The sequence below is a fragment of the Anoplopoma fimbria genome, chromosome 5, assembly GCF_027596085.1.
Source record: "Anoplopoma fimbria isolate UVic2021 breed Golden Eagle Sablefish chromosome 5, Afim_UVic_2022, whole genome shotgun sequence".
Taxonomy (NCBI): Eukaryota; Metazoa; Chordata; class Actinopteri; order Perciformes; family Anoplopomatidae; genus Anoplopoma; species Anoplopoma fimbria.
This window is the reverse complement of record NC_072453.1, coordinates 11,847,401-11,863,886: the sequence shown is the minus strand read 5'-3', so window position 1 is coordinate 11,863,886 and position 16,486 is coordinate 11,847,401. Positions and strand designations below refer to the sequence as shown.

The following is a 16,486-nucleotide window of genomic DNA, read 5'->3' as shown; positions in this document are numbered from 1 at the left end:
GCAGGCTATTTGGGGTCTGTGAGGGGAGGTGCGCCCCCCGCCTGAAGCTCCGCTCCTTTGGCCCAAACTTTCCCATGTGATACCCTGAGTCGCAACTGTTGCACATACTTGTCATTCAGTTCACCGGGCAGCCTGACTTGCAGCCTCAAACATGAGTTCATCTGATCCACAGGCTTTACTTACCATAACAAGTCAGGCTGCTTCTTCCTTTGGATTGCATAGTTTTTTGTAACAACGAGGGAGGTCTTGTTGGGAAGTAATGGATTTAAATTCTATCCGGAGTCGCTCTTTGAGGAAAGGCTGATCAACTTCACGTATGAACCGGAGCGGGAAGCCTTCAGACACCAGAGCTCATCATGATGGTGGGTATGGAGAGAGGACTTTGATAGGGCTAGTTTATAAATAACTAAAAAACATAAACCAATGCTACCACAAGAGAGGTCTGTCAAGTTCTATGTTAAAAAACAAAACAAAAGAACATAAAGTACAATGAAATAATCATACAATTGTTGTGGATCTCTGACAGTGAAGTTGAAGGAAAGTTTATTTTCTTTTCAAGTGTCATCTTAATAAGAAAGCATGACTTCAGTTTGGACGGTTTGTTCTTTTGACCTTTAAATGCAGGGCATGCTCTTCAGAGACACTGACCACTGGTGCATTAAAGACAAAACTCCGGTTTGAGGTTTCTATTCAACCTGTTCATACATTTCACTGACATGTTGCTGGCTAAGTCACTGCTTTTTTATTTAAAGTTATACAGTGCATGTATGGCCTATTTTTTTAAACTTGTGCTGCATTACCTCTGCACTATATCTATTCTCAAAGATCCAAATCACAGACATTGACCCAAACATGTATATCAACAAGCATGACTCTCTACACTCAGACCTTAATTAAACCTGTTGCCTGCATACTCCGCTCTCCTTTTATAGATTTATTTAGGCAACATTCCTTATACGGGCTTCTAGTATAAATGGACATCTCCAAAAAGGATCTGGCCAAAACCTTTTTTTGCCTTTGCCTGACTTAACTCTCACTGGTCCTGTATAACAGTTTAACTGTCCAAGAACAAACATGCCAATCAAACAGGATACTGATTGAACACAGTCTAACTTGTTTTCCTATAATAGGTAGTCATAATGAAAATTCTATACAGTCTATACAGTATAGAGCATTGCGATCTACTGTCTATCATTATTGTAAACTGTGCTTTTTCTTGAGAGTAAATTAAGAAAATGTCAGTGTTTGGGTAATTAAATACCTTAAGTAACAATGAATCCCATTTTTTTTATATGTTGATGATGTGTTTTGCAAAATCTTGATTTGCAAAGTCACTAACTAAAGCTATAAATACAATGTAGTGCAAAAAACTGCCTCCTTGACTTCCCATAATGCCTTGAAACTAAACATAAAAATTACAAAGCTAGACACATTGGTATAACTGGGATAGAAAAATGACAGTTGTCACTTTTCTTAATCTGCCATTACCTTTGAAAAGTTTTGTATTTTCCGGTCTGTTATTTCGTATATGGAGACACACATCCTGTAATTATCACGCCTAAGTACTGTATTTAAGAGAGAGAGATCTAAAATAATCCCTTTACCTGTTGATATGGGATATTCTGTGTACATTTCCAACACTTGCTATATCTCAGGCATAGTGGGTTTGGCTGTGTGGTGTTTAATTTGTCTTCACATAGATTTACATTAAATAAGAGGCAGCTATTAAAAGCATTTGTAGCAAGATGATAAATGGTGCAGTGGCGGTTTTGTTATGAGTAGATGATCAAAAATGTCATCTGCCTCAGTGGTTTGTAAATATTCAACAGTGTCTGCTCATGCGTGTTTTCCTTTTTTTCACTTTACACAGCAGATGCAATACGCTGAGATAATTGGTGTCCATCTAATTTACCATATAAATGACAAAACCTAAGACCGCTTATTTTGTTGATGAATTGTTGGTGTGGCTTTCCTTGTTAATTCAAATCATATATGGAGAAAACTAAAACTGCCTTAATACATACTGTAGTACTCTAAAGGTATGTGAAATAAACTTTTTCCACTGAAAGAACAGTTAATTGATCACTAATGTCTTATTTATTAGGTGAAATCTTTTTTAGTGTTTGTCTTAATTTGTTCAGGTACATTAGAAAATAAACTGCAGAACAAATATGCTGTATCATAACGGTATATTTATTCAGATCTTCTGTTACGTTACTTACACAAGCTGTGGCTGTAATTATGCAATGTTAAATGACCACTGAAAACTAAAGGACTAAGTCGTTTCCTGTGGTTCAGCCGACAATCTGACATGTACCACGTGACTTGTAACATCAGGGGCCTAGTCACTGACCCTGTGACGTGTGAGTGACCTGGCAGTTTATGTTCCGCGATCTCAGCCCAAAGGAAGTTTAGAGTCACTCCTGTGTAAAGAGACCTTTGTGGTTGTGGCATGCGGCAGGGTGGTGCAAGGCAGAGCAGATTTTTCCTCTCTGTGAAAACGTGTCTCAGTCCACAAGCTGTTCACCTTTTCAATTACACGCAGTTCCACGTCAACAGTGCTCTATTGGAGCTGTAAACTTCCCTTTCCCTCTCAACAGAATTTCGCACGCAGTGTCCAACCATGCTCTGTGTTTAGATTGAAGTCATTTGGACTGGCTTCTGTGCTCAAAACTTGGCCCGGGACAGAGGGTCGCAACAGGATGTGAGAACTGGACCTCCAGACATTTTGAAAGACAATCGGGCTTATCAGAATTCAGAAAATGATGCTCATGTATCAGGCTTCCTACACGGTACTGCTTGTTTTCTCCTAAACATGCAACTACCTTGCTGTAAAAAGGTTGATATGTTGGCTTGAGGCTCTGCTGATTAAAAGCAGCAGCTTCACTAATGAGTCGGCCCAGAGGCTAGACCTGCAATCGTTTAACAGTGATCCATATAAATCACAGACACACTCGGGAGTCTGTGCGTTGCACCTGACGGATCCAATAAACAAATGTTTTCACAAACCCAGACGTCTGATTCAGGATTTTAAAAGACTGACTGTACAGTACACCCTCTGTGTGCTTACTTATATGTTTCTAAATTTCTAACATGGCATTTTGAAGGGCACACATCAAACTGACACACTGCCAATTTCCTCGGGGTGGAGACGGTCTCATTTTATCTTGCCGTGTTATTGAGCCTTTCTCTGGCAGAGGAGGTAAAACGGGATTAAGCTAAAAATCCAAAAATTTGTCACGGATCTGAGCCAAGCTGCTATTATCTTAAAAATATCCTCTTTCAGGAATGTGCAAGACATTCCCAAATACACATAGGCATCATTAAATCCACTCTTATCTTCATTTGACTTCCCGGCTTTTGGCCCTCTACAGAGTAACACAAGTACTGAACGGCCTGCAGGCTCAGAGCGCTGCAATTTATGTCTCAACGACAAGCAGGCTTGCCTCTTCAATTTCAGCACTGTGCAGTTATACCTCTCAGCGTTTGGACATGTGTCCCCTTCAGTCTCAATCCATTAGCACGCCACCAGATGGTCTACTGTACCAGTAGCCTATGTCACTGAGGGCCTCTCCCAGTGATGACATGGAGCAGCAGCTGGTTGTTTGGACCACACGGGTACAGTGAGTGGGAGGTTGAATTATCACTCTAACACAGACAACTCTGAGTTATTAAAGTTGCAGTTGTGGAATTACAGTTAAATTGCAAAATTGTGCTTGATTACAGCCTCTGGCTCAAATTTCGAAATTGTGCTCCTGCAATTGTTTCTACAAGGACATAAATACAGCGTCTCTATGTGAACCAGTCGTCTGTCATGCAGGGTGGGTGGGCATGTTCCTGAATTGCACTGCTGCACTTAAAGATAACAAGGACTTCCTTGTGGGAAGAACTGACTTAGATTCCAGACTAAAACACTCAGCTAATATCTATTCTTACCCTCTCAAGATATGATGTTTTTGTAATGCCTCCATCGTTGGTTTTGCAGAACACAGTACAGTAATGCTGTGCAGGAATAAAAAATAAGATAAAGAAAAAAGGCATGGGAAGGAGAAGTGCTCCCTATATCTCTATATCTACTCTGACTCAGCATTGCTGTGCATTTTTACATATGCATCAGCAGACTGTCCACTTCCCCATTTCCATGAGTGGTTAAAACAAATATCTTGATGTGTTGTGACAGAAAGAATTGAGACCAAAGTAGGTGTACTCAGCGCCGTGCTCGAATGTGCAAAATGTGTAACTGACAGGTTGATGTTCATTTCATTTACAGGATGAAACATCGCCTACAACGGGGAATACAAAATAACTGGAAGGCTCTTTAAGAAGGCGACTGGAGACTTGCAAGATTGGCAGAACCCATTAAGAAGCATTCTGTAAAAGCATATCCAGTCACAGCTACATCCAAGAATGAGGATCAAATACACAATATCCATCGTCTTTTTTGTGGCACTTGTTATCATTGAGAAGGAAAACAACATTATCTCAAGGTAAGTCCATTTCAGTGATCAATGGAGTGCTTTAGTGATTCCCAGCAGGTTTGTGTGTGTTTATCTCTTCCAAGCTCTAAAAAGATATTTAAAAAAAAAACAACTTCTGCATCACAAAGTTGCTGCAAATGTCAAGTTGAATAACACGGCTATGACTTCTTCCAGTACAAGATAATAAAACTTTGTGATTCCTCTCATACTTTCAGGGTGTCAGATAAGCTGACCTTAAAGCAGACCCCCCAGACCCCTCTACAGGCCAGTGGTTTCTACCACATACTGCCGAAGCACAATGGTTCCTTAACCTCACTCAACAAGATGGACTCTGCCTTCACGCTGATGAAGCGGCGCCTGGAGGACTACAGCCAGCACCAAGAGGTGGTGACGGGGGGCAGGAAGCACATCCTCCTGTTAGCCACCACTAGGACTGGCTCCTCGTTTGTGGGCGAGTTCTTCAACCAGCAGGGCGACAACATGTTTTACCTGTTTGAGCCGTTGTGGCACGTGGAGAAGATGTTGACGCTGGAGACCGGCGGCACCAACGCCACTGCGGCAGTGAAGGCGTACCGGGAAGTGCTCCGGCAGCTCTTCCTGTGTGACTTCTCCCTGCTGGAGCGCTTCATTGACCCCCTACCTGTTGATCATATCACCAGCGCTCTATTCCGCAGGGAGTCCAGCAGCTCTCTATGTGAGGAGTCGGTCTGCAGTCCGGGCATCAAGGGGGTCTTTGAGCGTTATCGCTGCAGGACCAGACGCTGTGGTCCCCTGAACTTGACCATGGCGTCTGAGTCCTGCCTCCAAAAGGAGCACAGGGCCATCAAGTCAGTGAGAGTGCGCCAGCTGGAGAACCTCCGTCCTCTGGCTGAAGACCCGCGCCTTGACGTGAAGTTCATTCAGCTGGTTCGGGATCCTCGGGCGGTACTTGCCTCGCGCATGGTGGCGTTTGCAGACAAATACAAGAACTGGAAGCAGTGGGCTAGAGATGGGGAAGTGCCAATTGATGATGACGAAGTGAGAAAGCTGAAAGGGAACTGCGACAACATCAGAATGTCGGCTGAGATTGGACTCAGACAGCCACCATGGCTTCGCAGGCGCTACATGCTGGTGCGGTACGAAGACATCGCTCGGTTCCCAATGAGGAAGGCAACAGAGATGTACAGGTTTACTGGGATCCCGTTCACTCCAAAAGTGAAATCCTGGATCCTGAAGAACACCCAGGCCTCCAAGGAGGCCAGCGGTGTTTACTCCACGCAGAAAAACTCCTCAGAACAAGTAGAGAAATGGAGGTTCAGTTTACCATTTAAAATAGCCCAGGTTGTACAGAAAGTTTGTGGACCAACACTGAAGCTTTTTGGGTATAAATTTGTAAGCAGTGAAGAAATGCTAACAGATAAGACTGTTAGTTTGATTGAGGACAAAGTGTTCAACTTTTTATAGACTTTCACGGACATTAACTCTCAAACCAGATGCAGGAAAAAACAACCTTTCAGAAAAACTCTGAAAATACATATTTATTAGGGTAATGTATCCTGATACAGAGAGCCAGTGTGTGCTATTTAAAAGTTTTGTAATATTTAAAATAGTTTGATGAAGAAAATGTATTGTTGATCAGAAAGTTAAGTTAAATATTGAAGCAAGGGTGTATATAGAGACTTTACGTATGGGAAAATAGAAAGCTATCTTTGTTTTTGCACTGCGGCCTTTTTTCTCTGCCAAACTGTATCGTTAGCTTGTTCTGCAAGCCTGTCTAAATTTTACTTCTTAGCAAATATAGGAAAGTCCCGTGGGAGATAGCTGTGGGTTTGTGAACAAGAACGAACTGTTTCAAACACTTACAGGAACCACGCTAGTTTTTTTTTTTTCAGCAACTCCAGTTAGCAACATAGGCTGCTTTTACACCAAAGAAACTTGAAACGAAATGTTTTGCATAGCCAAAAGTAAGAAAGAAAAGCTTTGTATAGCAATGCTTATGGCAGGAAGAGGAAACACCAATTTATTTCTACGCATGAGACTGAGAAGTAATGTCCCATGTTAATTTATTTATTTCTTCTTTGCTAAGAGTCATAATGACTGTTTGTTCTGAATGTGCAGGGTCTTTTCTTGCATACATATACTGTAGTTTGCTGTAAATGCTTGTTTGTAATTGGCCAAAAGTTTTTTGAAGTTGTCCTCGGGATCGGAAGGACCCATTCTGTAAAAACAGATGCTTACACTGCCACTGTACGTAAACATTCCAACTGCAGCTGGTTTGCAGGATTGTGTGAGGTTTGTCGGCAGGTCTGTTGACACAAGTCTGTTGGCTGGTGATAAAAAGAGGCCCTGATACTCCGGCCTGCCAGACTGTTTGCTGATGTTCTAGTCTGTTCCTTTTGCATCTTGTTTGTAACAATAAATGACATTAACTGTTAAACATCTGACTTTGGAATGAAAATACTGCATGCATAACTGTGGAAAACCGTTATTTTAGTTAACTTGTCTGAGTTTCACATCTAACTGACATGAGCACAACTTCCCCATTTCGTCATCTTTCTCAGTTATCTTTTTTAATAATCCAAGAGGTTGAAAGGGCAAGGAAGCAGATGTGGCAGACCAATGCATAAGATACTCACGTGGTTTAAAATAAAAGGAACACCTGCCAATACAGTAAACAGCTCACCTGCAATAAACACTACCTTCGTAAAGCTTCTAATGGAGTATAGGTGTTAGTGGGGGTCTGTTTATAATTACAGCCCGTCTTTGCTGATGTATTTATACCAGACGCAGGAACACTGCATTTGCAAAGACGAACGGTGGTGACAAAAAATTCAATGACCCTTATAGATTATTGGTTTAACAACACTACAAACTCAGGCCTCATACAAGACAAAGTCTACAGCCCAGTGTCAGCTTTGTTAGGCTGTGCTTAGGCACAGTGATGCTTTGTGCTAAATGCTAACACCAGCGTGCTGACCTGCCCACATGCTCACAATGACAATGCTAACATGCTGTGGTTTAGCGGGTATGATGTTAACCATGGCTATTTTGTTGTAATTAAATTATTGGATTAATAAACATTTGGATCTGATGTTGGTACTAGATCACATGTTGTAATTCATCCTGAGATGGACATGAATGTGTGTACCTAATTTTATGGCAATTCATCTAATAGTTGTCATAGATATTTCCCTGAAAACCATAAATGTCAACCTCATTGTGGCACTACAGGAAAATGCAGGGGATCACCAAAGTAGCTAGGATTCATCCTTGAGGGATCATGAATGGCTGTACCAAATTGTATGGAAATTCCAATAGTAGTTGAGATATTTGATACTGGACCAGAGAGGTGGACCAACAGAACAACATTGCCATCCTCAGAGCAACTCTGCACACATGGCTGAAAAACAAACATTATAAAGTGCTAAACAGGAAACGTCTGTTACAGGGTGGTTATGTTGTATTGCATTGGACAGTGAAGAGGTTAGGTTAGTTTGTACAAACAAAAAGCTTGTACAATTTGTTGTAAGACAACATTGGAAATCAACAACCATATAAAAAGATACATTCAAAGTTCATTTCATAGTTTTAGCTGTAAAACACTACCACATACTGAAGCCTCTTAAATGTCTGTTGGCTTTTTTTTTTTCCGGTCCTATCTAAACCAAATGTTGAAGTTTTCTGCACACTGACGAGTTTGTCTCTTAGAAACCAAGAAGGAAGTATACTGGAGGCAGCTGCCTTGACTTCCAGTGTGTTTACCACTGTGGGCCCAGCTATTTAGATCTCCAAACCTAGTAATTACCAACTTTACATATAATGTGGTCCAAGTCATTTTCGTCCACCTGACCCCACCCGCGTACAGAAAAGCAGGGAGGCAGTCATTTACAGTCTTTCTGCCTCAGTCATTCTCCTTTACAAGTGACTTTTTTGTTTAAAAATGTATTAAGTCATTCATCTGAGCTGTCACACATTGCTGGGCAAAGCCACATCAGAGCACTTAAAGTACATTCACTCACATCAGCAGATCATTATCTGGTTAGTTTGGGCTGGTTGTTCTATTTTAAAAAAAAGTGTTTCCCAGGTCTGCAGCTGCTTCTAAAGAGTCTAAACCTAATGAGAAGAGGTTCAGCGTTCATAAACTCTTATATTAAAGTGGCTTTATGTGGGACGTGTGGAGGGTGGAGTAACTGTATGGTTGAAGCAAATATAGAATAACCACTTTCCACTGAGTTAAAGCCTTGTCACCCCCCCTCTGCAGTTAAATGAGGGCATTTAGGTAACCCCACCCTCACGCTCTGTTATATGGTGCCCTGCTACATCGACCATGAGGGATTTGAAATATGCAAAACAGCCTGAGTAGAAGATCTGAATGATACCTTTCTGTAAGAAATGTGATCACAGACACAAAATTAGTAAATTCAGACGTGTCTCAGAGCTACGCATAAAACTCGATAATGATGGTTGAGGAGGAGACATAAATCTAAATACGCAGTAAATTATTTCACACTGAAGAATGCAATTCATAAAACTCAGGTTGTTGCTTGCAATAATGAGTGACTTTGCGAGGAGCACTTACCTGACTGCATACAACTGATGAGTGATGAGGAGACACATTAAGCAGTTTTCATCCATCATATTAAACTGGTGCATTGGAAATGTCACCATTATTGAGTTTTCTCTCATCTCTGACTGTTTCCTCACTATACATAAAATCCATATGGGCAGATTTTTTAGTGTGTAAGCGAAAGTTGCCCAGAGCTCGGTGGTAAACTTTGCATAGGAAGCACTTCTTGTCCGAGATCATGCTGCTTCAAAAAAAATGTAGGCAATAAAACATGTTTTTTACAGGCATTTATTGAAACTGGATCAAATGTCACAAGAACTGTCTCGCTTTTAATAAAGCCAGACATTCTTCTTATTTTGAGCTTGAACAGGAAATGGCAACCTGGGGATTTATGAGTGCTGTTAATTTTTTTTTACTTCACATACAACCCATAGACATCAAAGATCTGATGTGGTTTGGTTTCCCTGCCAGAGATGCACTGATGTGTTTAACGTCAACAAACTTTGTAAAAGCAGTTTAGAAATGAGTAAAAAGACCAGTTTTGACTCACACAGCACTAACTTATCAAGGATGCTACAAAATGTAAATCCCCTATTATCTCTTTATCCATATCTATGTGCCCTTTCATCTTTCAGGGGGAAGTAAGAAACTTTTTCATCATGCTGAGTCACAGAAGACTAGAGACTTCTGTGTGAGATGACACATAATATACTCCAAAAAATCCGGAAATGGAAGCCCATTTTCTCTGGATTTAGACTTGGCAAAACCTGTGAAAAGTGCCCTTGAGATGTGGCTGGAGGCTCAAGCTGTCCGACCGTTACAGCCACTAAAATGTATAAAGACACAAGATAACAATAATTGTGATGACTGTGGTTGCTTAAAGAATGCAGTAACCCGTTTTCATCCTGACACTAAAAGCTAGACGTTCTCTGAGGTGTTTGCCAAAATACCAAAAACAATCCTAGTTCTTAAAAAATATGTCTCTTACAAAGAAGTGTAAAGCTTATTCGCATTCATGTTTCAATTACTTTTAGTTTGAATTTGGGTTGAATGTCACCTCATCCTTAGAAAACTCCTGTTGGAGTACTGCTCAAGGGCATGTGACGAGATAAATACCAGGGATTTTCTACCCAAATACAGTAATCTTTCATTTCCCTACTTGGCTTTTCTCTTGGTTTGCATTCGTTTTCACTGGAACAGGCTCTATTATCTTTAATATGAGCTCAGTGTTAACGTTGGTACTGCCAACCTCTCTACCCAATCACACAAGAAAACCCTAAGCATTTACTCCCACTCTAAATTTAGATATCTATTCTAAGTTGAAATAACAAAGACGTGTCATGGTTTTAGCAATCTAGAATGACATTTAGTTTCAGTCAGCCATCGGCAGTACAAACAATGGCTTTGTGGGTAAGGGGAGAGTTTAAGTAAATACTTAGGTCAGCAGGTGGTGCAAAGAGAACAAAATTACTCTGATTCTCTCTGAGTGAATAGGTTTCATTTCCATATTTACTCTTTCGGTCTTTTTTTCAACGAGGAAATACATTTATAATGCACATTTTTCAAACCCAGTCTGACATTCTTCCTGAGATAATTCAATACTACAAAATAAATGTCTGCCATGCCAGAAAAACACACCATTTAACAATGCATTTGTTTATTTTCTTTGTTTTAGGCCTCAGATAAGCTGACCAGAGCCCCGAGCAGTATGGCCATGTTTGACAAGAGTGTGTAGCAAACAGAATTAAAAAGAAAAACAAGTAGAACTTATAAATTCAATCCTTGAAACTGTGCTTAAATTTCAATATCACGTCAAAAAAACAGCATCATTTCTTGAATGTACGTGTTACTCAAGTACTGCAGAGCTCACATTAAATAGGCCTACTCTAGGTTTCTCGAGTACAAGATGTGCCACCATTTGCATTTTGAATTCATGTTTGTGAAGAGCAGTTTCCTCAGCCAGTTCTGTTCGGCATAACAAAAAGCTTCAGTCTTTCCTCACATCAATACCTCCTTTTGTGCTACCACCAAGCCAGAGCGAAGAGGTCTTTAAAAAAATTTAGAACTACTGAATGGGTCGCTCCATTTGTCCCACTCTGTTGGCTTTGCACCAAATACAGAGTGAGTGCCTTTCTAGTGCCACTATTAGTCACAATAAAACAGGCATTACAGTTTAGGGCTAAAAAAAAAACAGTCAAAAGGAGCCTGGGGGGCTAATGTGAAAAGAATTAAGCATCAATAGAGAACATCTTCATTTCCCGTTAGATTTGGTACTAATGCATTTACCAATTATAGATTAATCTCCAGCCTCAAGACTGTCACACCAGGCCTTTTTCCTTTTTGATGCAACAAATGCCATGTGAGCACCAACCATGTGATGGTGCTGCACGGTTGCCACAAGTGAAAGGAGCCAACAAAGATGCAAAAAGGTGTTTGCACAGAAGACCAGAGTGACCACCGGAAGCAGACAGCGAGTATCCATTTTTACACGAAGGAAATGATGGTGGAGAAACTGAACCGCAGACGTTCGAATAACCTAAATTGTGGGCTTCCATTCCCACCTTTCTGCCCACTTTGACGTTTTCTTCTTAGAGGAAAGCTAGAGAAACAAAGAATCATTTGTGTTATTCATAGCCCATCATGCACCATTGACCGAGGAACCGAGTATATTTTGACTTTAAGTTGAACAATAATTACAGACTGTAGCGCCATGTTGTGGGATTCAGTATTTGGAGTTGTCATAGCAAACGTTAAATAGATTTTTTATATATTTATCATACTGAGATAATTTTTATATGGGTCAGTTACAAAAATAGAGCTATGATCTATATTAATGATATGCTTATGTCCGCATTTGACCACAAACCGCAGAGCTAAAATAACTGGACGCACCCGTCCAGTGTGCCACGCCACAGCGCACGAGCATGATACTCATTAAAGAACAAAATGCGAATCACATGGGTATTTGTCAAGTTTAATGCTACTTAAATTCACTGAAGATGCTATTTTAATTGCTGTAAGTGATGATGACAAGAAATCTATCCACCTACAATGTGGCCTTAAATCTGGGCAGACATTTCCAGGACATGAAATCAAATTCAATCCTAACAATGGTTATATAAATAGAGGTGTACAACAGACAGACAATGGAACTCTTCAAGGTTTTCTTCTCCTTCTTACTTCGGTCTTGTTGTAGCTCAATCTACTCTAAATATACATTGAACAAACCTAGAAAGAAGTCAACCCAGGAGAAAACAAGTCAGCCCTTTTGACCGTGAACGCTCGCTCTCTTTGACCGGGCCAGCAGGAAGGGAACATTTTTCTACCTTTGCCCCGGTAATTTCTCGTATACAAAGCTTCTCTATTTCCAGCGCACAAGGCTGTGGTCTCATACTAGTTGGTGCAGATAAAGTGCCTGTAAAATTCCTCTTGGAGAAAAGCCTGTTATATACAGAGGGCAATGCGTCTAAAAAGGTTAACATTTCTTACTGCAAGTTTCATTCCCAAAGGGTCACCTACCCATCCTAACCAGTGTCTTTGTCCATCAGGCTGTTTTATAGTATACTTTAACAATACTTGCAGATTTTTCTATTGAATTTGTTACATTAAAAAAAAGAAATAACAAGAGATGCCTTCTGAAAATCCGTCAGAGGAACCAGAACAGCCGTGCTATATCTTTTCACCACCATACTGCTCCACAAGGACATAGTACAAAGTGTTTTTATTTTGGGTTGCAGTGCACCTGCGTGTCCTGCTGAGGACAGATTCAGGTGTGCATACTTTAAAACAAAGAACAGAGAAGACCTTATATTATTATTTATTACAGAGGTAGGACAAACGGGTGGACGGGTGCCGCACATACCGTACAGGACAACAACCGCTGGCCTCAGAGCGACGTCCCCTGCAGCTACAGAAAACATCTGCGTAGAACTTGAATATGCCGAACAGGTGGTAAGGGACCCGGACCCTTCATTAAGGCCTGGTGACAGATAAGCACACTAGTTGATTGGACTGAAAGCGCTTCTCTTCTTATGACTCACAATGAATGTTTTTGTACTATGAAGTGTTAATGAAATATACACGTTGGATTCAAGAGCAGCCAGGTTATTGGTTAATTTGAGGTTACAAAAAAAAGAAAACTCAAATTATTTTAGATTATATCGGTGAGCATGTGTTTATTTCAGAACAGCCTGACGCAGTGTTCTACATTTAACATCACATTCATTTGGCTTTCATTTTAACAAACACACCACCGAGGCATGCACACTCATCTGGGGCAATTTGTGGTTAAGGTTCTTGAAAATAGGACACATCGACGTGCCGAACAGAAGAAGCAAGAGATCAAGCATAATGGCTCACTCACTACACCACCTGAGCTGCAGCTGCCTCTACTCTCCTTTCCCCTCTTTCACCCACCTTGGTACTTTGTTAGTTTGTGCAGGAAGGAGAGGTGTGCCTTCCCCTTCAGAGGGCCCCTCTGAGGGGGAAGGCACACCTCTCTTTACTTTTCCAAGGGCAGGAGTTGAACAACTAGTTTCTTGTATTTAGCATTTTGGAATTTGGTACAGTTGATCTGTGGAGGTAAAAACACTGACATAAAGTAACCTGTTTCTGGGTTTTACATAACTAGAATCATTCATTTCCATTCATTCCAAGTGCCATCAACATTCTTAACTCAACAAAGTAACTGAGTAGATAAAAGCCACAGACACTGACATAAACTGTTGTGTGAAACCTGACCTGTCTATGTATTTGTTTTATATTAACTGCATTTCTGATTTTTTATGTTTTTGTTTCTTGTGTTTGGTGAGCCGAAGACAAATTTCAATGTGCCGCACATCATTTTTCAATAATAATCTTCTGTTTCTTAAAAAATGTAACCTGAATTTGCTGTGACAGTAATTCATAAAATATATTTAGAAATTTGTGGTTAAAAGGCATGATGCAAAAACCCCCCAAAAGTGCCTGTCAGTACCCACAGGCCACTTAGGTCTCTCACATTGTAAATGACTCGCAGGTTGCTCACAGGCAGATAAGTCAGTTCCCATGCTCGCCCTTGACTTTTCTCTCACACAGATAATCAAATCTCTGGCCGGCTGACGTGTAACCCAGCCGCTGATAATCCGATGGCAGCAGCTTGAAGCAGAGGGGGCAGTGACTGTGGCCCCGGGGCCCCTCCAGCTGGGTCACATAGCAGATGTGTGGCTAAAAAAGAAATAAAGATAACATAACATGTGACTGTAGTGATTGAAGCAATGTTTGATTTCCAAACACACATATCAATTATTTACTGGGAAGTTAAGTGTTAGATAATGTAATAAGGCCGTTACCCTCTTGAATTAATTGCACAGATTGTGTTGGGTTGAAACTCCCCCATCAGAAATGACCACATTTGTACAACACAATGCCTCCTTTTATTGTGGATTCATCACGTATAATCTGGATCTCTGCTCTAATATAAGATAAATATTGTCTATCACAGTTATCCTTTTACATGTGATGTAACTTTACCTGTGTTAAATTTATTGAGCTTTATAAATTAGAACCTTCACTCTAATTCACTTGCATGCAGATTCAAGTGATAATTAAGATATAGAAAATGCTTTTATATAAATGTTATGAATGTATAAGTCTATGTGCAACAAAATAGAAAAATGATACATTACATCAAAAGGACCTTGATACAACATGAAATATAAAATATAAAATAATATAGCATGAACAAAAGGTTTCTGTATGAAAACAAGACACTTTAAAAAAAAAGAAAAAGGTTGTCTTGGCTAGATTTCCTTCTGAGTTCCTTTATTATGAAGTTTAAGTTTTTGAGAAGCATACAGCTGTGAAATCACCAGTAAATAAAAAGACTGATGAGATATTGATCTAGAAAATGGCATAATCACAACACAGAGAAAAAATACATTATATGGGCTTTTACAGCCTCCTCACTGGGAGAAACCAAAGCAAACTCTGTAAAAGCAGAATTACACCTTATAAAAGAGATAATTCACATGTTTGTGTTTTGACGTCAAACTTAAGGGAGTAAACACCCACATGCAAACTTTAAATACAAGCACTATCTCCAACCTTCAATTTAGCTTTTCGAGTAAAAACAAGTGGCCTCTGGTTTTTCAAAGTCAGTGATTTAAAATACAGAAACAGCCCCATAAGAGTGAACAAACCCCCTTTTGCTATATACAACACTATACGGTTGGCTTGGAAGACATGCTAACAATTTACTAGAGAGACCACCAGAGAAAAACGGAGTAAAAACGTGTGAAACCTGCTGTACAGAGCAGTACAGTACACACAAAATAAAAGTATATTAACTTGAGAGTCACTGTGAGGAATTTTGTAACATTTAAATATAATACACATATGACTTTACTCTATCTATAAAGTAAGTGTCAGCAGAACCCGAGACTCCCAATGGTTATATTTATCTAGTAACCTTTTGTCCCTGTAGAGGTCAGTGTGCTCCAACATTCAGCACTAATAACTTTCTCTTTTTTTCAGCCACAGTATAATAATTCATACCCATTCCCCACTCTCACTGACATAAACTCTTAACTTCTCCTATCCCCTCTATGTGACATCATTATGATCTCCCCTCCTACAACTTTTATAGTTTGACAGCCTTACACCTGCTGCGATATATTGTGATGACAGATATATGGGAAACTGTGAGGTGACTGCGCTGGGTTACACAAGCTTGTAAACACTATTAACAGTTACAAAAAAATAATACTTGATCTAACTGTTACTCTTTCTTCCCTTTGCAGTTTTAAGCCGGGATCTAATTCTTGGATTCCCTGATGTGCTAAGTTTTCACAAAGGCAGCGGCCACTCCGAGTCTTAATTGTGACTTAAGAGAAATATGTTCACAGGCTTCCCTGTCTGGACCATCTGCATAGTTTCTTCTATGATTGCTTCCTGATTTTCTATAGCAAGGAAGTGTGAGGAATTACCTCTTCAAAGGGATGTGTGCCCCACCAGCACTAATCCCCAGTTAATGGCCAGTAGAAGCAACAGACCCCAACAACCTCACATCCTGCAGAGGTTGCATGTACATAATTCCTTTGCCAGGTTAAAAAAGTTCCTAATTGTGAAAACTACATCAGAAATCATTATTGCAGGAGGGAAAATGTCAGAATCTATATCCTCTCCTAATGAATCCATGGTGTAGTTTTAGGGAAAGTCACAACCTCCAATCTGCAATCTGGATTTTTCAAACTCAGACACGATTATTGTTACAAAATACCTCTTTTTACAGTGCTGTAATTCAACAAAGCCACTAAAGAAGTGTATTAGTAATTAACTTTCCTTTGCAGGGCTGAGGCTGTTGTAGTGGTTTGTTCCAGTGACTCTGAGAAACAAGCACAGCTCTCCCTGGTGGCCTCGAGCTGAACCAACAGACCGTAATTGGACTCACAAGCTCCCAATTTACAGAATTAAGGAGAGCCAT

General features: G+C 40.2%; 1 protein-coding gene across 1 annotated transcript; it reads left to right on the top strand.

Annotated features, from left to right (window-relative positions):
• Positions 1-136: 136 nt before the first annotated feature.
• On the top strand, positions 137-7,469 carry LOC129091479 (carbohydrate sulfotransferase 3-like). Its single transcript, XM_054599121.1, has 3 exons — positions 137-362; positions 4,271-4,487; positions 4,694-7,469. The coding sequence occupies exons 2-3, from the start codon at positions 4,408-4,410 to the stop codon at positions 5,919-5,921; spliced, it is 1,308 nt and encodes a 435-aa protein (XP_054455096.1). The 5' UTR covers positions 137-362; positions 4,271-4,407; the 3' UTR covers positions 5,922-7,469.
• The last annotated feature ends 9,017 nt before the right edge of the window (positions 7,470-16,486 follow it).

What these genes read in the sequence shown, in the direction of transcription:
- LOC129091479 (XM_054599121.1), top strand. Translation starts at nt 4,408, where the DNA reads ATGAGGATCAAATACACAATATCCATCGTCTTTTTTGTGGCACTTGTT. An exon ending in GAAAACAACATTATCTCAAG is followed by an intron (nt 4,488 to 4,693) that starts GTAAGTCCATTT and finishes TCATACTTTCAG; the next exon opens with GGTGTCAGATAAGCTGACCT.